The 21,060-nt window shown below is 44.0% G+C and overlaps 2 protein-coding genes across 2 annotated transcripts in view; both read left to right on the forward strand.

The window, feature by feature from the left end:
• Positions 1-21,060, forward strand: part of LOC136399234 (zinc finger protein 615-like) — a 213,868-nt gene that overhangs the window by 15,010 nt on the left and 177,798 nt on the right. The gene's annotated exons all lie outside the window — the stretch shown is intronic.
• Positions 2,321-21,060, forward strand: part of LOC136397114 (zinc finger protein 615-like) — a 43,027-nt gene continuing 24,287 nt past the window's right edge. The window contains 3 exon segments of the mRNA XM_066371709.1: positions 2,321-2,500; positions 15,027-15,153; positions 16,225-16,326. Of these exon segments, the coding sequence (XP_066227806.1) occupies positions 2,408-2,500; positions 15,027-15,153; positions 16,225-16,326 (322 nt within the window). The 5' untranslated portion in view covers positions 2,321-2,407.

Genomic DNA, 21,060 nt, shown 5'->3' on the forward strand with positions numbered 1-21,060 from the left:
TTCTGAATATGTCTTTATAATTTAATGATTTCTTTAGTTACATTATCATGATTTAACAAATGCTTTTTAACATTTTCCTAATGGAAATAAGTACGATTTTAAGAAATAGGGGTAACACAAAAAGTAGTTACATTCTAATCACATCTTAGCTTAATTTGTTTTTGCAGGCTAACAATTTGATCTCTTAACACAATCATAGTCTGTTCTAAATCATTAACTTTAGTATTAATGTTACTATTTATACGTTATTGAGCAGTCCACAGTTGTTCAGAATCTTCATGGTATTTTTTCACAAAGTCCACAGTCTGTATATTTTGATGTAATGTAACTCCAAATACAGCAGTCGCGGTGGTTACAGCTATTAGTCCTATAATGATGGCGATGATCTGTCCAACCAGTCTCTTGGTTCGCTTCAAGGACTTAATAAGATGTTGTAACAGCATCATGGAAGGGGAACCCTGCCACATCCGATGCATCTGTACTGGAATGTAGACTCCTGTTCAGGTTCTTAAAATGTCAAGATTTTGACTATTTTATTAAAAAGAATAGAAGAGTTAATACATGTATAAAAAGCACACTTATTGCAAGTTATTGAATAATTTTCAGCTGTTTATTTGGTTTCACCTATAACAAATATATAAAGCAATCTAACACAAGCAGATATAAAATGTGTTTCATTTTTCTTAAAGATTAACATAATACAATTAGAAGGATAATTTTTCTAGATTTTTCCTTTCTACACTGTTTAAGTGCCATGGCTACTTTCCACAAATGATATTGTATAGGACCAAATTTTATATGAGGAGCTTGAGGTGACATCCCTCCTCTATGCTATATGATAGTATGATTACTTTGATCACCAGCTGTAATTAAACCATTGTTCTTATGCCACCTTAAATTAGCACCCTGCCCTTTACTTGGGCAGAGCTATGAGGGCTTTAATCTATAACGTTTTATGTACAGATGTATTACTTTTAAATCTATATCCTTGTAACAAACGTTGCTTTTGTTTTTTGTTTTTTTTTTTCATCTCCTTTACTGTTATCTTTGACAATAGAGAGCCAAGCTTGAGCATCTATGTTTAAACAATGTGGCTCATGTCCTATACATATAGGTAATTCCTCAACTCCTGTTGTATGATTTTCTCATTTTACGCCTTCTTTTGAAGGTGCTAAGGTCCCTGGCTTGAGCAAGGGGTTACTAGGTCTGCTGAAGGCCTGCAGTCAAGGCACATATGAGAAAGCAATCAATGAACAACTAAGGTATTGCAAAGAAAAACTGATGATTGATGCTTCTGATCTCTCTCCGTTCCTGTCTGTCTGTCCCTATCTATCCCTCTCTCTGACTCTCTCTCTCTCTCTGTCCCTCTAAAGAAAAAAAAAGAGTCTGTCCTTATCACTGGGTACTGACCTTTCATGGCTTTTACTAGTTTTTAGTGACCTTTTCCCCATGACTCACCCTCAAACATAACTTCATTTCCTGGCCTATGATTGCCAACTCCCCACGGTCAGACCTTGTCCTCCCCTTTTTTTCTTGAAAGGTCCCTTCAAGTAAGGTGACCAATGTTTTTACAATGAAAAGAAGGACAAAAATAAATTGAAAACAATATCGTAAATAAAAGAAACATTTTATTAATTGCAACAATACACTATAATATGATATATGCATAAAACCATTTGTAATATTTTATATTGTAATTATGTTTACATGCCTATTAATTTTTAATAGTAAAATTATAAGAAAAAAGTCCTCATTTAGATACAAATATGTCACATCACATGCAATGATTGCATCCATGGAATACGGACATCCATGGAATATGGATATTTACAGATTAGTCTTCCAATATCAAAAAGGAGAACATGTAGGAGGACACTTTTCAAGGGAGGACGGAACTTAGAAGAACTGTCCTCCCTAAAGGAGGAAGATTGGTCACCTTACTTCAAGACAATTTCTACTAGAAACTCCTCCAAATCCCGTTTGCCTATTTGCCTTTTCGGAAGAGTCAACTCCGTGCTGTACGGACTCCTCCAAATCCGGTAAGATGGTGGCGCCCACTGAGCTGTTTCCTAACTTTAAGCCCGAGTAGAGATCGCTGCCATGTTCGTTTTCCGGTAGCTGCTGAAAAGGGTTTATCCGACGCCGTTTTTGTGTTTTATAAGCTTGAGCCTGTGTATATATATCCTTTACTTATTTTTTTAGTGAACGGATGCTAGGAAGTCGGGGTACAGCGACCTGGCATCTTCCCAGCCCTTCCTGCTCAAAAATTGGCCTCTTTGCCCTCCGTACAGCCGCCCTTCCAAGATGGCTGCCCCCACAGGTAACCCAGAGACGGCGCGGCTTTGTTGCCTCAGAGGAAAAACCGGAAATGCAGTTGTCTTAATCTGAAGGAAAGCCGGAGACCCGAATGAGTCACAGTTTGGCGGTGATGAGGGAAGGAGGGAAAGTTCAGCGAATTAAGTTCAGCCGTTGGTACTTCGTGACGTCTAAAGAGAATCAAGTCAGTGTCTGGTTCCCTGGGTGGAGAGTGGGGAGGGAGGGTCTGTCGATGTCAACCCTGAGAGATGCAAGTGGCATTGTAGGGGGGCTCTAAGGAGTCCGTCATTGGGGACGGGGGAATGTGGGTTGGAATAGGATTTCTGTGGCTTCATGGGTGCTCTTATGGTTAAAAATGTATAGAGATCAAGGACTTAATCCCGAGGGCACATTTAGGGGTGTCAGCTGTGAACTCTCTGGGGCTCAGTGATGAAGAACCGGAGAGTGGCCTCAGCGTGGCTTGTGTTTGTTTGCTTTGCGGCTTTTCCCGGGTCCCTGTGTCCGGATCAACGTGGTTCTGAGTAAGCGTCTGTGATTCTTCTGTTTGGGGGTTGGCGGATAATTCGGCGGCTCTGATAACTGCGCCTGCGCACGTTTGGCTGCGGGAACAGATTTAATGTAGGTTGGCTGCTGCCACCTGCCTTTGACGTCCGAGGCCCTTCTTCACAACTAGATTTAGCACCCAGTCACCCCATAGTCTTAAACGGTCAGAAATAAAAGGTTTTTTGTACCCCTGAAACGAACATAATATTGTACTTCAACTGTAATTGAAAAATAGATATTTTTTAAAAGAAATGAAAGTTTTTAGTGAGATACATGATCTAGGGATGCATTAGATGAATATCTATTGATAGTAATAGATTACTTTCAATTTAAGATGCAGCTCCTTTCCTTTGTCCTACAAGATGCCTACACACTTCTCTTGGTCATTTCTCTTCAGATTCTTTCTGACACAAAGAAAAGAACATTTGTGTCCCTTTAAATTCTGATCCTGCAGGATAATCTTTGTCAGAAATTGTAGTATGTTTCAATGTTAAACCTTGGTATTATTCAGATCAATTGCATACGTTTTTTTAACTTAATTTATATGAAAACCATTCACAAATTATATTTAACATGTTAACTAGTGGTATATATAAGGGAATTTAAGTGCTTGCATACATTTATATAGGTGAAATGTTTAAAATATTTTTTTATTTTGTTTAAGATTTTATTTATAAACTTTTAGAGAGGAAAGAGAGAGAGAGAGAGAGAACGAGAGAGAGAAGGAGGGAGGAGCAGGAAGCATCAAGCCTTGACCAGACAAGCCCAGGGTTTTGAACCGGCGACCTCAGCGTTCCAGGTCCACGCTTTATCTACTGTGCCACCACAGGTTAGGTTAAAATACTATTTTTAAGAACATTTTATGATTGTACATTCACACATGGATTTGCCCCCTACCTCTCATTTTTAGTTAAAACTACTTAATTTTTGTGGAGTTGTAAATGTGCTATACTTTTTAACTCCTGTTTCCTTATAATTTTCTATAAAATAAAAATAAATTTTAAATATTTTATCAGAAATTATTTTTCTTTAGCGAGAGAGACAGTAAGGAAGAGAGATGAGAAGCATCAACTCATAGTTGTGTCTACTTAGTTGTTCATTGGTTGTTTCTCATACATGCCTTGACTGAGGGGCTCCAGCCAAGCCAGTGACCTTGAGCTCAAGCTAGCGACTGTGGGATCATAGACATCCCATGCTGGTGAGCCTGCACTTAAGCTGGATGAGTCAGTGCTCAAACCAGCAATCTTGGGTTTCAAACCTGGGTCCTCCACATCCCAGTTTGACACTCTACCCACTGCGCCACCACCTAGTCAGGCAGTAGCAATTTTTTATTTATTTATTTATTTATTTTTTTACAGAGACAGAGAGTGAGTCAGAGGGATAGACAGGGACAGACAGGAATGGAGAGAGATGAGAAGCATCAATCATTAGTTTTTCGTTGCACATTGCGACACCTTAGTTGTTCATTGATTGCTTTCTCATATTTGCCTTGACCGCGGGCCTTCAGCAGACCGAGTTACCCTTTGCTGGAGCCAGCGACCTTGGGTTCAAGCTGGTGGGCTTTTTGCTCTAACCAGATGAGCCCAGGCTCCAGGTGGCGACCTCAAGGTCTCGAACCTGGGTCCTCTGCATCCCAGTTCGACGCTCTATCCACTGCGCCACTGCCTGGTCAGGCACAGTAGCAATTTTTTTTTTTTTCTTTTTTCTTTTTCTTGAAGCTGGAAACGGGGAGAGACAGTCAGACAGACTCCCGCATGCGCCCGACCGGGATCCACCTGGCACGCCCACCAGGGGCGATGCTCTGCCCACCAGGGGGCAGTGCTCTGCCCCTCCGGGGCGTTGCTCTGCCACGACCAGAGCCACTCTAGCGCCTGGGGCAGAGGCCAAGGAGCCATCCCCAGCGCCCGGGCCATCTCTGCTCCAATGGAGCCTTGGCTGCAGGAGGGGAAGAGAGACAGAGAGGAAGGAGGGGGTGGGGTGGAGAAGCAAATGGGCGCTTCTCCTATGTGCCCTGGCCGGGAATCGAACCCGGGTCCCCCGCACGCCAGGCCGACGCTCTACCGCTGAGCCAACCGGCCAGGGCCTGTAGCAATTTTTTTAAAAATTACGGGGGCACAGTGGATCGAGTGTTGGACTGGGACGCAGAGGACCCAGGTTTGAGACCCCAAAGTTGCCAGCTTGAGCACGGGCTCATCTGGTTTGAGCAAGGCTCACCAGCTTGAGCCCAAGGTTGCTGGCTGGAGCAAGGGGTCACTCGTTCTGCTGTAGCCCCCCAGTCAAGGCACATATGAGAAAGCAATCAATGAACAACTACGGTGTCACAACAAAGAATTGATGCTGCTCATCTCTCTCCCTTCCTGTCTGTCTGTCCCTATCTGTCCCTCTCTCTGACTCTCTGTCACAGTCACACACAAAAAAATTAAATTTAAAAACTTTTATTTTATTTTACTTATTTATTTATTTATTTATTTATTTATTTTTTTTGCATTTTTCTGAAGCTGGAAACAGGGAGAGACAGTCAGACAGACTCCCGCATGCGCCCGACCGGGATCCACCCGGCACGCCCACCAGGGGGCGACGCTCTGCCCACCAGGGGGCGATGCTCTGCCCATCCTGGGGGTCGCCATGTTGCAACCAGAGCCACTCTAGCGCCTGGGGCAGAGGCCACAGAGCCATCCCTAGCACCCGGGCCATCTTTGCTCCAATGGAGCCTTGGCTGCGGGAGGGGAAGAGAGAGACAGAGAGGAAGGTGCGGTGGAGGGGTGGAGAAGCAAATGGGCGCTTCTCCTGTGTGCCCTGGCCGGGAATCGAACCCGGGTCCTCCGCACGCTAGGCCGACGCTCTACCGCTGAGCCAACCGGCCAGGGCCTTTATTTTTAATTTTATTTTTTCATTGATTGATTTTAGAAAGAGAGGAAGGGAGGGAGGAGAGAGAGAAAGAAAGGGACAGAACATCAGTCTGTTCCTGTATGTGCCCTGACTGGGGATTGAACTGGCAACCACTCTGCTTAAGGACGATGCTCCAACCAACTGAGCTATGCAGCCAGGGAAAATTTTTAAAAAAAATTTATTGATTTGAGAGACAGAAAGGAAGGAAAAAGAGGGAGAGAGAAAGAGAGAGACATCAATTTGTTCCACTTACTAACGTATTCATTTGGTTGATCCTTTTTTTTTCTTTTATCTTTTCCAAATGAGGGGAGGAGAGATAGACAGACTTCCACATGTGCCCCATCTGGGATGCACCCAGCAACCCCCATCTGGGGGTTGCTATCAGCCGAGCTATCCTCAGCACCCAGGGCGATGCTTGAACCAATCAAGCCACTGTTTGTGGGAGAGGGAGAGACTGGGAAGGGAGAGAGAAGCAGGTGGTCGTTTCTATTGTGTGCCCTAACCAGGAATTGAACCTGGGACGTCCATAGGCCGGGTTGACGTTCTATCCACAGAGCTAACCAACCAGGGCCGTAATTTATTCTAATGAAACATTCTGCTGTTTAACGCTGATGCTTGACCTGTCTGTACTTTAGGATGGTATAGAATTTTTCTGTTTAAATTTTGTGACCGTCCACTAGACTAAAGAGGGATACAAACACCTTAGGCAAATAATGACACTTTACTTCTTACATTCAAAAATTATCTTGCCTGACCAGGTGGTGGCGGTAGCGTAGTGGATGGAGCGTCGGTCTGGGATGTGGAGGACCCAGGTTCAAGCTTGAGCGTGGGCTCATCTGGCTTAAGCAAAAAGCTCACCAGCTTAGACCCAAGGTCGCTGGCTCCAGCTTGGGGTTACTCGGTCTGCTGAAGGCCCGCGGTCAAGGCACATGTGAGAAAGCAATCAATGAACAACTAAGGTGTTGCAAAGAAAAACTGATGATTGATGCTTCTGATCTCTCTTCGTTCCTGTCTGTCTGTCCCTATCTATCCCTCTCTCTGACTCTCTCTCTCTGTCTCTGTAAAAAAAAACAAACCCAAAAAAACAAAACAAAACAGAAACCCATCAATCTTAGCATCTCAGGCCGATGCTCTAACCCAGTGTTTCCCAACCTTTTTTGTGCCATGCCCCACCTTAACCTTTCTAAAATTTTTATGTCCCCCCCTATGTAACATACATAATTTTTAACATTAAAAAATTGATTTGGGCCCTGGCCGGTTGGCTCAGTGGTAGAGTGTTGGCCTGGCGTGTGGGGGACCCGGGTTCGATTCCCGGCCAGGGCACATAGGAGAAGCGCCCATTTGCTTCTCCACCCCCCACCCCCTCCTTCCTCTCTGTCTCTCTCTTCCCCTCCCGCAGCTGAGGCTCCATTGGAGCAAAGATGGCCCGGGCGCTAGGGATGGCTCCTTGGCCTCTGCCCCAGGCTCTAGAGTGGCTCTGGTCTCGGCAAAGCGATGCCCCGGAGGGGCAGAGCATCGCCCCCTGGTGGGCAGAGCGTGGCCCCTGGTGGGCGTGCCGGGTGGATCCCGGTCGGGCGCATGCGGGAGTCTGTCTGACTGTCTCTCCCCGTTTCCAGCTTCAGAAAAGAAGAAAAAAAAAATTGATTTGTTCACTTAATAAACATAAATGATACGTTCTAGGAAGAAATCACTATGAAATTGTTAACAAAACACAGTAAGTAAAATTTCAAAACATATAATGAAAAACAGAAATTTAAATTCCAAATAATTTTAATACAGATTTTTCTATATTAATTTATTATTTTAATTTAGTGTGATCCTTGCGCTTGATGCTTGCTGCACAGAGATTTTATATTAGGTTCCAGTTTGGTTAGCTTTAGTCTCAAGTCTCCACGTTGTGTTATATCCAGCCGATTTCTTTTTTTTACCAGTAAATCATTTACAGCACTAAATCCACATTCAGCTAAAAATGAAGATGGAAACGGTAGCAATAGTTTTCTTGCACGTTTGGTTGAATTTGGGTATTTGATTTCTGTTTCCTCACAAAGCCATGCCATCGCTCCTTTGATATTAAATAAAGCTTTAACTAACTCATCATTTTGCAATTCTGCGAGTTCTTCTTGATACTGCATATTTGATATATCAGACAAATCCACTAACATTGGCTGCATCATCCATGTTGGGAAATCAATTTGTTTGAAATCAGAAAATCTTTCTTTTAAATCAGCCAATAGAATATTCAAATGATTGACAATAACAAGTAAAGCGGTATCAGTTACTTCACATTTTTGGAGCCAATGAAACTGTTTAAAGTTTTTGTTGTTAATATGTTTCTGACATAACTCAATATTGGTAATGAAACCAAATATCTTTGCTTTTGCATCGACAAGAGTTTTATTTGTTCCTTGAAGTTACTTATTTAATATATTTAGTTTTTCAAAGGTATCGGCTAAATTACTCACAAATGCTTTACCATCTATTGTTAACAGATACTTCATTTCAGGTTTGTCACTTAAAAAAATCACTAAGAGTATCAAACAGTTCCATAAATCTTTTCAAACAGTTTCCTTTAGATAGCCATCTTACTTCAGTATGAAGTAAAAGTCTCACATGGTCTTCATTTTTTTCTTCACAAAATAGCTTGAAAAGACGCTCACATTTGGCACTAGCTTTAATAGCATTAACACACTTTATTACTGTATGTAATACTTCATTCAGAACAGGCGAGATGTTTTTAGCTACCAAGTTTTCCCTATGAATAACACAATGCACAAGAATCATTTCTGGATTCGCATCTTTCATCAATTTTAAGCAGCCTTTTTTCTTGCCCATCATATTGGGAGCACCATCTGCAGCACAAGATGTTATATTTTTCATTGGTATATCATTGACATCTAAGTAGTTTTTTAGCTTATTATATATATCTTTGGAGGTAGTGGTGCTTTCTAATCTTTTACAGAACAACATTTCTTCAGCAAAATGTCCTTTATCAATATATCTTACGTAAGTTATCAATACTGCCTCACTGTCTCTCAAAGTTGATTCATCCATTTGCAAGAAGAATTTTCTTGTTTTCAGCTTTTCAATAAGTTGTTTTTCAATATCCTCACTCATTTCGTCTATTCTTCTGCTAACAGTATTGTCACTGAGTGGCATAGCTTTTACATCTTTGTCATCTTTTTCAAGAACCGTTTTAAGAAATGCTGATATTGACGGTTTTATTAAATTTTCTCCTATAGTGTGATTTTCTCCAGTTTTAGCGATGAATAAAGAAATTTGATAACTAGCCTCAAGAACACGATTATTAGTTGAAGTATGAGCAGTAAATAGAGACTTTAATGTTGTTCTTTTTTCAAAAATTTTCTTTAAAGTTTTAAAGTAACTCAAATCTGAATTAATATGAGCACTATGTTTCACCTTCAAATGCGCCTCAAGACGACCTCGTTTCATTGATTCGTTGGTCAAGCATTGCTGGCATAAAAGACAAAAAGGAATCCGCTTATCGTGAACAGCGGGTATGAACCCAAATTTTAAATATTCCTCCGAATATTGACGAGTTTTTTTCTTGCTTGCACCACTCATTTTACTATGGGCTATAATAAAAATAAGATCAATTAAAAACTAATATTAAAATATGTGTTAAAATATATTCAATGTGACACAGAGTAAACGTATACTAAAAATTCATGTTTATTTAAATGTATATAACACATTTACTACACTACCACCGCAAATCAAAAGGTATCTATATTTTTTCCACTTGACAAAATTTTCTGGAAAGTTATGCTTCTAAAATTAAAATTGTCATGCATGCACTATTATAGCCCCAATAATATTTATAAAATATTATTGCTTTCTAGCCCCGATGCAAGAAGTACTTAATAAAGAGTTTAATATTGATAAAAATAAAATCAAATACTTACCAATTATATCTATACAATATATATATGTATATTTATTAAGTCAATGAGCTTTTACAACAGTTTTGACTGACACATTTCAAATTAACACCAACTGAATGATGTGAAACACTACAGAAGTTGCGATGGGCCAATTAGGTGAGAATAACTGTGTTGTTTAGCGAGTTTTTAAAACGTCCGGGGTTCCCTACGGCAGATGGCACGCTCCGCGGTGAACCCAGGATGAAGTTTACTTGACGACGCCAATCACCCAGTTGATATTTTGTTCTCCTCAAACAAAATTATACTTAATAATTATTTACCGCAATTATTTAAGAATTGCATTTTTTGTTAAATTTGGCACTGATATCTAGCATTGCATTTAAATGGCCCGGGGCGAAAGAGTTAAAGTCGTGTCGAGTCCATTTTCAAATTGCCCCCCTATGGGGCGTGGGCCCCACGTTGGGAAACACCGCTCTAACCCATTGAGCTACCTAGCCAGGGCTAAAATTTTTTTTTTTTTTTTTTTTTACAGAGGCAGAGATAGACAGGGACAGACAGACAGGAACGGAGAGAGATGAGAAGCATCAATCATCAGTTTCTCGTTGCGCATTGCGACTTCTTAGTTGTTCATTGATTGCTTTCTCACATGTGCCTTGACCGCGGGCCTTCAGCAGACCGAGTAACCCCCTGCTGGAGCCAGCGACCTTGGGTCCAAGCTGGTGAGCTCTTTGCTCAAGCCAGATGAGCCTGCGCTCAAGCTGGCGACCTCGGGGTCTCGAACCTGGGTCCTTCCGCATCTCAATCTGATTCTCTATCCACTGCGCCACCACCTGGTCAGGCTAAAATTTTTTTAAATGATTTATTTTTTAAGCGAGAGAGAGGGACAGACAGGGATAGATAGTCAGGAAAGGAGATGAGAAGCACCAACTCATAGTTATGGCACCTTAGTTGTTCATTGATTGCTTTACTGTTTGTGCCTAGACTGGGGGGGGGGGCTAAAACTGAGCCAGTGACCCCTTGCTCAAGCAAGCGACCTTTGGGCTCAAGCCAGTGACCTTTGTGCTCAAGCCAGCAACCTTGGGCTCAAGCCAGCGACCTTTGGGCTCAAGCCAGCAATCTTTGGGCTCAAGCCAGCAATGTTGGGCTCAAGCCAGTGACCTTTGGGCTCAAGCCAGCAACGTTGGGCTTAAGCCAGCAACCTTTGGGCTCAAGCCAGCAACCTTTGGGCTCAAGCCAGCAACCATGGGTCATGTCTATGATCCCATGCTCAATCTGGCAACCTATGCTGAAACTAGTGAGCCCATTCTCAAGTCAGTGACTTACGGGTTTTGAACCTGGGTCCTTAGCATCTTGGGCTGATACCCTATCCCCTGCATCACCATCTGGTCAGGATAAACAAATTTTCAATTACAATTGACAAACTACTCCAGTGTCTTGACGGAAAGACCCCTCTGGACTCTTTTTTTTTTTTAATTTTATTTCCTAATTAATTTGTCTGTTAAAATGAGTGCAGTTAAGTAGAAGAGTTTAAATTTAGAATAGCACAATCGGCCCTGGCCGGTTGGCTCAGTGGTAGAGCATCGGCCTGGTGTGTGGGGGACCCGGGTTCGATTCCCTGCCAGGGCACATAGGAGAAGCGCCCATTTGCTTCTCCACCCACCACTCTCCTTCCTCTCTGTCTCTCTCTTCCCCTCCCGCAGCCGAGGCTCCATTGGAGCAAAGATGGCCCGGGGGCTGGGGATGGCTCCTTGGCCTCTGCCCCAGGCGCTAGAGTGTCTCTGGTCGAGGCAGAGCTACATCCTGGAGGGGCAGAGCATCGCCCCCTGGTGGGCAGAGCGTGGCCCCTGGTGGGCGTGCCGGGTGGATCCCGGTCGGGCGCATGCGGGAGTCTGTCTGACTGTCTCTCCCCGTTTCCAGCTTCAGAAAAATACAAAAAAAAAAAAAAAGAATAGCACAATCTGGAGAAATCTGGACAAAGTCCGTTCAGGAATATATTATTCATAGGATTCATACTCTGTGATTCATGTTGGAATATCATATGTGATTGTGGGTTCCATTAGCTGGCAACATATGTCGAATGCCTCTCATGGCCATCACATGAGAATCATGACACGTTACATGATAGGCATTATTGTGATCTATTTCTACTCCTAACATTTCTACTACGAAACATGTCGGTTTTTCCACACCACCAATTACACAGTTTTCCAACTCTCCAGACACCAGCTAACTGTGTACACTTTAGTTCCATTTTTACACTAACTGCCTGGAGTTACTGTCATACTCCATGAATTAAGGGCTCACTTTCACAAGTCTGCACTCGGTTCAAATGTGAAGTACTGGGTGCCCAGGGTGCCCATACCTATGACTTAGTTACAAATTAGAGGTTCCCACAATCTCTTCCTTGGGTTGAATAACTTATTACTACTCTTTGACTCAGGAAAACACTTTACTTGCATTTAGTGGTTTATTTTAAAGAATACAACTTGGGAACAGCTTGACGGAGGAGACGCACAGGGCAGGGTGAGAGGGAAAGGACAAGGTCCCACCAGGCACGCCGCCTGCCCCCACCTGCACGTGCTCACCCACCTGGAATCTCCAGGAGCCTGTAATTTACTGTTTTTTTAATGGAGGTCTCATTCCATAGGTGTGCTGGGTTAAGTCTGTGGTCATTGTTGAGTAACTCATTCTTTAGTTATTTCCACACTTCTCTCAGAAAGTTCCACACTTCTAATCACAAGGTTGGTGCCCTTGGCAGCCAGCCCATTCTGGAGCCGTCTCTGGGCCCCCAGAGTCACTGCATTTGAGTAAACTCAGGTATGGTGGAAGGTTGCGAATTATGAGTGACAAGAGACAGCTCTCTTATCCCTCCCACTTAGGAAATTCTGAGGGTTTTAGGAGGTCTTGTGCCACAAACTGGGACTGAAGACCAAATATATATCGTTATTATTATATCACATAGTCATCAACCATGAGGAGAAAGCAGACCAGTTCCTTGAGGGATGGTTATGCTTTATAGCTCATAGGTCTGATGTTCACTTAAGACTGTGATTGTGCTTCAAAGAGGTGATATGGGGGATGGTATCCTTAATATCAGTCCTTTACTGGCTTTCTTATGTTTCCTACAGCTATTTCTCTTTTTTTCCTTTTTTTTTTTTGTTTTTTAGGGAGAAGAGGGGGGAGGCAGAGGCAGGGACAGACTCCCACATATGCCCCATCCAGGATGCACCTGGCAAGCCCGCTAGAGGGCGATGCTCTGCCCATCTGGGCCATTGCTCCATTGCAACTGGAGCCATTCTAGCACCTGAGGTGGAGGCCATGGAGCCATCCTCAACACCTGGGCCAACTTTGCTCCAATGGAGCCATCACTGCAGGAGGGGAGGAGAAGAGAGAGAGAGAGAGAGAGAAGCGAGAGAGGGAAGGGTGGAGAAGCAGATGGTTGCTTCTCCTGTGTGCCCTGGCCTGGAATCAAACCCGGGACATCCACACGCCAGCCAACCCTCTACCATTGAGCCAGCCGGCCAGGACTATACCCGTTTCTTCATTTCATCTAATGTAGTATCAACCCTGCCTAATGATAGCCATGCATATATATGCCTTTGTCTATGTACATACATATGTTCATGTATATATTCTTTGAAGAATAATTTTTTAACAAATATACTTAATCATATAATTTTTGTATTTTATACAGTTTGCTTAACATGTTAACACTGAAATTAGTCTGTGTTGTCTTGTGCAGACTTTCATTATTGGTTTGGTATGGACACAACTGCTCATGGTGAATTTAGGAATCTCTATTATATGTCTATTTATAAATAGCATTTAGTTTGGTATTGTCAAATAGATGTTTGTAAGGTAATACAAAATATATATTGTTCTCTGCCCAGGGTTCTTGACAAAGACTCTTAAAACCCTTGCAATTTCCTGGATGATTGGAATGTTGTTTGTTCTAATGAGGTGACCCTGGGTGGGATCCTGGGTGAGGATTGGTTATGCCAAGCCATGATTGGCATTGCTTTTGAGAAAGTAGAAGGGCTAAAAATGGAGTTACTTCTTATATGAAGAAGCCTGGCCCTGGCCGGTTGGCTCAGTGGTAGAGCGTCGGCCTGGCGTGCGGGGGACCCGGGTTCGATTCCCGGCCAGGGCACATGGGAGAAGCGCCCATCTGCTTCTCCACCCCTCCCCCTCTCCTTCCTCTCTGTCTCTCTCTTCCCCTCCCGCAGCTGAGGCTCCATTGGAGCAAAGATGGCCCCGGCGCTAGGGATGGCTCCTTGGCCTCTGCCCCAGGCACTGGAGTGGCTCTGGTCGCGGCAGAGCGATGCCCCGGAGGGGCAGAGCATTGCCCCCTGGTGGGCAGAGCCTCGCCCCTGGTGGGCGTGCCGGGTGGATCCCGGTCGGGCGCATGCGGGATTCTGTCTGACTGTCTCTCCCCGTTTCCAGCTTCAGAAAAATACAAAAAAAAAAAAAATTAATTAAAAAAAAAAAAAAAAAAAAAGAAGCCTTCATCAAAATCTCAAAAGTGTGGGTTCAGAAAGCTTCTGGGTTGCTGAACACATTCAGGTGCTGGGAGGGTGGTAAGCACCTAAACATGATGGGAGCTCTACGCCATTTTGCACGTACCTTGCCATATGCATCAGGATGTTTATCTGTGCTGTTTATCATATCCTTCCATATTAAACTGTTAAACAGAAGTAATCTGTTTCCCTGGGTTCTGTGAGCTGCTCTAGCAAGTTAATCAAACCCAAGAAGGCAGTCCTTATAACCTCTGATCTCTAGCCAGTGAGTCAGAACCGCATGTGACAGCCTGTTTTTGCAACTGGATCTGAAGCTCTGGGTAGGGGAGGCAGTCTGCAGGACCCAGAGCTTAACCTGTGCAATCTGAGGTGATCTCAGGCAATAGTGTCTGAATTGAGTTAAATTGTAGGACAGCCTGCTGGTGTCACAGAGAATTACTGCTTTTTCTGGGGAAAATCCAGAAGTGTGGTGGTGTCTCCATAGTAAAGGACACTCTCAGGGAAGAAACACACAGGAGGGAAGACCTGGGTTTTTCCCTGCAGAGGAAGGAAACTGAACTGTTTTCCTTTACAGTGCTCAGATACTGCATGTAAGGACTGCAGGGGTTCTCGCGTTAGCAAGAGAATTCAATGGTAACTGTCACAGAAACTTACTTGCATTTTCACTATTGTTGAATGGAGGGAAGAATGCCCAGTGGTAGATTCTATAGACATCTATAAAATTCTTATTTTTTTCACAATGTATTAAAGAAAAAAACCTACCCAATTCCTAATGGTAAAACAGCAGAATAATTTCATTTAACTTCTTTCCGTATGATCAAAGAGCATCACTTCATTAAACATGACCATGTTATAACAGGAATTCCTGACATTTGATGATGTGGCCGTGGACTTCACCTGGGAGGAGTGGCAGCTCCTGGACCCCGAGCAGAAGTACTTGTACTGGGAAGTGATGTTGGAGAACTACAACAACCTGGTGTCAGTGGGTGAGGACAGCTCCCCTGCGTCACTCAGATGGGGCCTTGTCAGTGGCTTTTTCTTTCTCAGCTGCTTAACTCTTCAGAGCAACTAGACAGTGTGTCTGTCCGTAAAGTCATGGTGCACTTTTGACCGGTCACAGGAAAGCAACAAAAGACGAGAGAAATGTGAAATCTGTACCAAATAAAAGGAAAACCCTCCCAGTTTCTGTAGGATGATGTGGCAGCATGTGCGCATGTGCACATAATGACATAACACCGTGTATACTGCAGAGCAGCCCACGGCCATGCCAGTCGAGATGACCATACAGAGGAAAGTTCAGTGTGTTCTGTGGCTTGCTAAATTCGAATTCGTGACTAAAGTGCAATGTGAATATAGGCGCATTTATAACGAAGCGCCACCACATAGGAATAACATTACTCGGTGGGATAAGCAGTTGAAGGAAACCGGCAGTTTGGTGGAGAAACCCCGTTCTGGTAGGCCATCAGTCAGTGACGAGTCTGTAGAGGCTATATGGGATAGCTACCTAAGGAGCCCTAAAAAATCTGTGTGTGAGCCCACATTGAACTGCACTGAATAGGTATGAAACTGGGAGACTTTTCCTTTTATTTGGTGCAGATTTCACATTTCTATCGTATTTTGTTGCTTTCCTGTGACCGGTCAAAAGTGCACCATGACTTTATGGACATACTGTAGTTCTCTGAAATGATAGAATCTCAGTAGAACCCCAGATCGTTCTATTGTCACAGTCAAGATGGTATAATATCCCCTCTCCTGAGAGAAAAACTCATGTTACACATGTGATACTGGTTTATTCCCTGAAATGTAACATTCTTACTTCTTGACAGATTCTAGCCCAATTTAATGCATATATTTTTAAAACGTTTATTTATTAATTTTAGGGGGACAGAAAGGGGGAGAAAGAGAGTGAGTGAGAGACAGGAACATCGATCTGTTCCTGTATGTGCCCTGAGCGGGGATCAAACCAGCAACCTCAGTGTTTTGGGATGATGCTGTAACCAACTGAACAACCAGCCATGGCCCAATTGAATATTTTTAAGTTTTCTTTTATTTTTCAGAAACAGGATCTCAAGCCAGCAAAGCAGAAGTGCTTTCCACGTTGGAGCGAGGGGAAGAGCCCTGGGCAGTACAGGATGAAATCCACCATCCGGTCTGTCTGGGTGAGTAACTGACAACCAGAGGTGGGTGGCCGGGAGTGTAATGTAGTCAGAGAAGGTGTCGGAGCTGCATTACTGAATGGGGAAATTCAGAACCACCCCTTTGGTATGAGAACCCTTTTTTGGGTACAAATTTAGAAAAGAACATACCCATTTTTGGCATCCGAGCTCTGGCTCCTCTTTATTTTATCTGCATGTTGTCTTTGTTTGCATTGTTTTCTTCTCCCTAAAATTCTCAGATCTTCCATTTCCTTGTTCATGGTCACCATGCCTCTGCCTGTATTACGTCCTATCTTGCTATGAAATTCTACTATCCAGACCTCTCTGGAAAGACAGAACTTTGAAATTATAACTTTTAAATTATTTTTTAAATTTATTTTTATTTATTCATTTTAGAGAGGAGAGAGAGAGAGAGAGAAAGAAAGAAGGGGGAGGAGCAGGAAGCATCAACTCCCATGTGTGCCTTGACCAGACAAGTGCAGGGTTTCTAACTGGCACCCTTAGCGTTCCAGGTCAACGCTTTATCCACTGCACCACCACAGGTCAAGCAACTGTTTTCTTACAATTAGGCCTTCCTGCTCTTTTTGGAGATGGTGATTTCCCTCTATAATATCCAACCCCTTTGTGGATGCTGTGTCCTTGTGATAACCTGGTTTTCATGCTGCATTTGTATCATTCTTTCCCCTTTTCCACTGAGGTTCTTCATGCTCAGTTCTCATCACTCATAAACGTGTCCTCAGTTCCCATGAGTGAACCTCTTTCTCCAAATTGACTTCTTTCTCAGTATTGTCTAATGCAGTGTTTTTCAACGGGTCTGTGGACCCGTCCACCAGAAATTTACTCCACGAAGGAGTTAACCAGCCTGATGTTGTGCTGCGTCTGGCGCAATGAGTCTATTTCAGGGTCCCGAGCGGGAAATGATACGAAATTGAATGAAAGATAGACAGAGACTTAAGGACATATATATGCAGGATGGGTTCAGGAGGATGCCATGGCTTGCCAACAGTCACTACTGTTCTGGCTGCAGAAACATGGCTGCCCCCAGAAAGACATCCGTCTTTATTCCTGGGTAATGTGGGCCATTAGCAATTCAATTAAGTTTCCAAGGCAACTCAAAGGCAACCCCCACCCTACCAGGCAGTCTAACTTTACACCAAGAAGAAACTAGCTCCCAGTCTCTTCCGGGAACATGGGTGGGCAGGACCAGCACTGAAGCACAGCCCTTTGTTAACTTAATTAGGCAGGTAAGGTGGGGGGTCTCGCTCACCACCTCTGTTCCCTAGATATTCAAACTGCAAAATACCCTGTTTACTTTTCGATCCCCAACCATGTTGTGTGAGAATTATAGACCCAATGATCTTAATCAAATTGACTTATGCTCAGGGTGATTTCTGCCTTAGCAGAAATAATTCTCCTATTTTCACCAGTTCCTGTGTGTAAAAAGGTTGAAAATTACTGGTCTAATGTCTGCTTTCTTCAGATGTATTTTTCTCATTGTCATGACAACTGGCCTCTGACTTGTCATTTAATCTGTGAGAGCAGGAAGCACCTGTCCTCCAATCTTCTGTAAATCAATTTCCCTTTCTGCACTAGACATTTTAAACTGTATCACCATGTTAAATTGTATTACAGTGTTGTCCAAAGCCTCAGGCATACAAAACAGACATCCGCCATAAATCATATTGTTGACACAAGCTGTCTGGTATGGCCTGAAACTTCAGGCATAAAAAGACACTTTTACCAGGCAGGATATCTCAGGGAGTCAGAGGTTATTGTCCAGAAATGAGTCAGGGCCGGTCTTTTCTTTGGAATGTGCGAATGGCGGGTCTGTGCCTGCTGAGTTAGCTCTTTACTGCATGTCACCCACTGTCCTCATGTAGGAACGTAGGACAGTATGTTCCAGCAGATCATTAGTTTGTGACTTGATTTCAGGACCTCTTGTCTAACTTGGAGATTAGTGTTCTGGGAGAGTTAGGGTGTCGGCAGAATGAAGAAGAATGGCACGTGGTTGGAATATGAAAACCCTCCACAGGCTGTTACACTTCCCTGGAAATCAGATGCTGAGGGTCCACACACGTACTCACCACGTATTTGCTCTGTACACCTGGCTTTGCGAGTGCACCTGATCACAGTACTTAATATTTGGTCTTCTTTGGTAGGGTATTGAATTCCAAAATTCTACATGTGCCTTCTCCTTTTATTCTACCTGTTTCGAAACACAGTCTCATTTAGTACTCTTTCTTTGAAAAAATTGTATTTATTGATGTGATCCATACTACTCTAGTTTCTTATATAAGCTTTTTGAGCCTGACCAAATGGTGGTGCAGTGGATAGAGCTGTGACTTGGCATTCTGAGGACCCAGGTTTGAAACCCTAAGGTCACTGGCTTGAGCCCAAGGGATCACTTGCTGGGCTGGAGCCCCCTGATCAAGGCACATATGAGAAAGCAATCATTGAACAGCTAAGGTGCTGTAGTAACGAGTTGATGCTTCTCATTTCTCTTTCTCCCTCCTTCCCCTCCTCCCTGTCAACCTGTCTGAATCTCTCTTTCACTAAAGGAAAAAATGAAAACCTTTTTTAATATGTACACATTCAACTACTTTCTTCATGTTTGTATTTGGATATTTAATACTAGAAAGCCTGGCGGTCATACGAAATGGCTGCTGTTCTAGATATTATAAATTGTAATTAAAATGATTTGTGCAAAAGGTGTCTGCTAATTCAAACTGAATTACCCAGGGCAGGCGGTGAGGACGCCCTTTGCTTAGTGCCCCACGGGGTTTCCCCCTCCTACTTGCTTAATTGCTTAAAGTAGAGTGCAATGAAGGAAACCACTGGCGGTACATTTCATAAGAGCCGCCGCTAGCTCAATAAATAAAGGTGATTTAAATAATAAAATGTTAATTCACATGTCAAAGATCTCTTTGTGCCCTGGCCGGTTGGCTCAGCGGTAGAGCGTCGACCTGGCGTGCGGGGGACCCGGGTTCAATTCCCGGCCAGGGCACATAGGAGAAGTGCCCATTTTCTTCTCCACCCTCCCCCCTTCCTCTCTGTCTCTCTCTTCCCCTCCTGCAGCCAAGGCTCCATTGGAGCAAAGATGGCCCAGGTGCTGGGGATGGCTCCTTGGCCTCTGCCCCAGGCGCTAGAGTGGCTCTGGCCTCGGCAGAGCGATGCCCCAGAGGGGCAGAGCATCGCCCCCTGGTGGGCAGAGCGTGCCGGGTGGGCAGAGCGTGCCGGGTGGATCCCGGTGGGGCGCAAGCGGGAGTCTGTCTGACTTCTCTCCCCATTTCCAATTTCAGAAAAAAAAAAAAAAAAAAAGATCTCTTTGTACACAACATTTCTTGTGTAGATCTTTCCATCATTTTTAAGCTTGCCTTGCAGAGGACCATCAATTATTTTTAATTTTACGTCCGTTCTTTCACGAACTCTTTTTTTTTAATTAATTAATTTATTTATTTTTATTTTTTGTATTTTTCTGAAGCTGGAAACGGGGAGAGACAGTCAGACAGACTCCCGCATGCGCCTGACCAGATCCACCCGGCACACCCACCAGGGACGACGCTCTACCCACCAGGGGGCGATGCTCTGCCCCTCCGGGGCGTTGCTCTGCCTCGACCAGAGCCACTCTAGCGCCTGGGGCAGAGGCCAAGGAGCCATTCCCAGCGCCCGGGCCATCTTTGCTCCAATGGAGCCTTGGCTGCAGGAGGGGAAGAGAGAGACAGAGAGGAAGGAGGGGTGGGGGTGGAGAAGCAAATGGGCGCTTCTCCTATTTGCCCTGGCTGGGAATCGAACCCGGGTCCCCCACACCCCAGGCCGACGCTCTACCGCTGAGCCAACCGGCCAGGGCTTTCATGAACTCTTGAACAGGCAACATAAAGTTGACCGTGTCCAAATGCAGGTTCAGGTAAAAAAAATGCTAACACGCTTAAGCGTTTGACCCTGAGACTTATTGATGGTCATAACAAAGGCAAGTTTTACAGGAAATTGTCTATGTCTCAATTGAAGCGGCAACCCTGTTTGAGATGGAGCCAAATCAATTCTTGGAATGACATGTATTTCACCTTTAGAGAAGCCAGTCAAAGACTTAGCTATTATAACATTATTTTTCAATTGGAGAACCTCTAGTCTTGTACCATTGCAAAGACCCCTTCTGGTGTTAAGATTTTTTTTTTTTTTTTTGGTATTTTTCTGAAGCTGGAAACGGGGAGAGACAGTCAGACAGACTCCCGCATGCGCCCGACTGGGATCCACCCGGCACACCCACCAGGGGGCGACGCTCTGCCCCTCTGGGGTGTCGCTCTGTTGCGATCAGAGCCACTCTGGTGCCTGGGGCAGAGGCCAAGGAGCCATCCCCAGCACCCGGGCCATCTTTGCTCCAATGGAGCCTCGCTGCAGGAGGGGAAGAGAGAGACAGAGAGGAAGGAGAGGGGGAGGGTGGAGAAGCAGATGGGCGCTTCTCCTATGTGTCCTGGCCGGGAATCGAACCCGAGACTTCTGCACGCCAGGCCGCCGCTCTACCACTGAGCCAACCGGCCAGGGCCGGTGTTAAGATTTCTTAACAGCATAATAATTGCTCCAATCTTTAACCTCAATTTGTGAGGTGGCATGCCAGAAGGCGGGACTATTTGAATGCCGTGGCAACTTCACCCCATTGGCTAGTACAGTTACACAAGCAACCAATAAGCTATCGGCGACAGACACTTAAGCCACATATAATAAAGAATCATAAACTTTGTT

This window comes from Saccopteryx leptura, chromosome 3 (assembly GCF_036850995.1).
Source record: "Saccopteryx leptura isolate mSacLep1 chromosome 3, mSacLep1_pri_phased_curated, whole genome shotgun sequence".
NCBI lineage: Eukaryota > Metazoa > Chordata > Mammalia > Chiroptera > Emballonuridae > Saccopteryx > Saccopteryx leptura.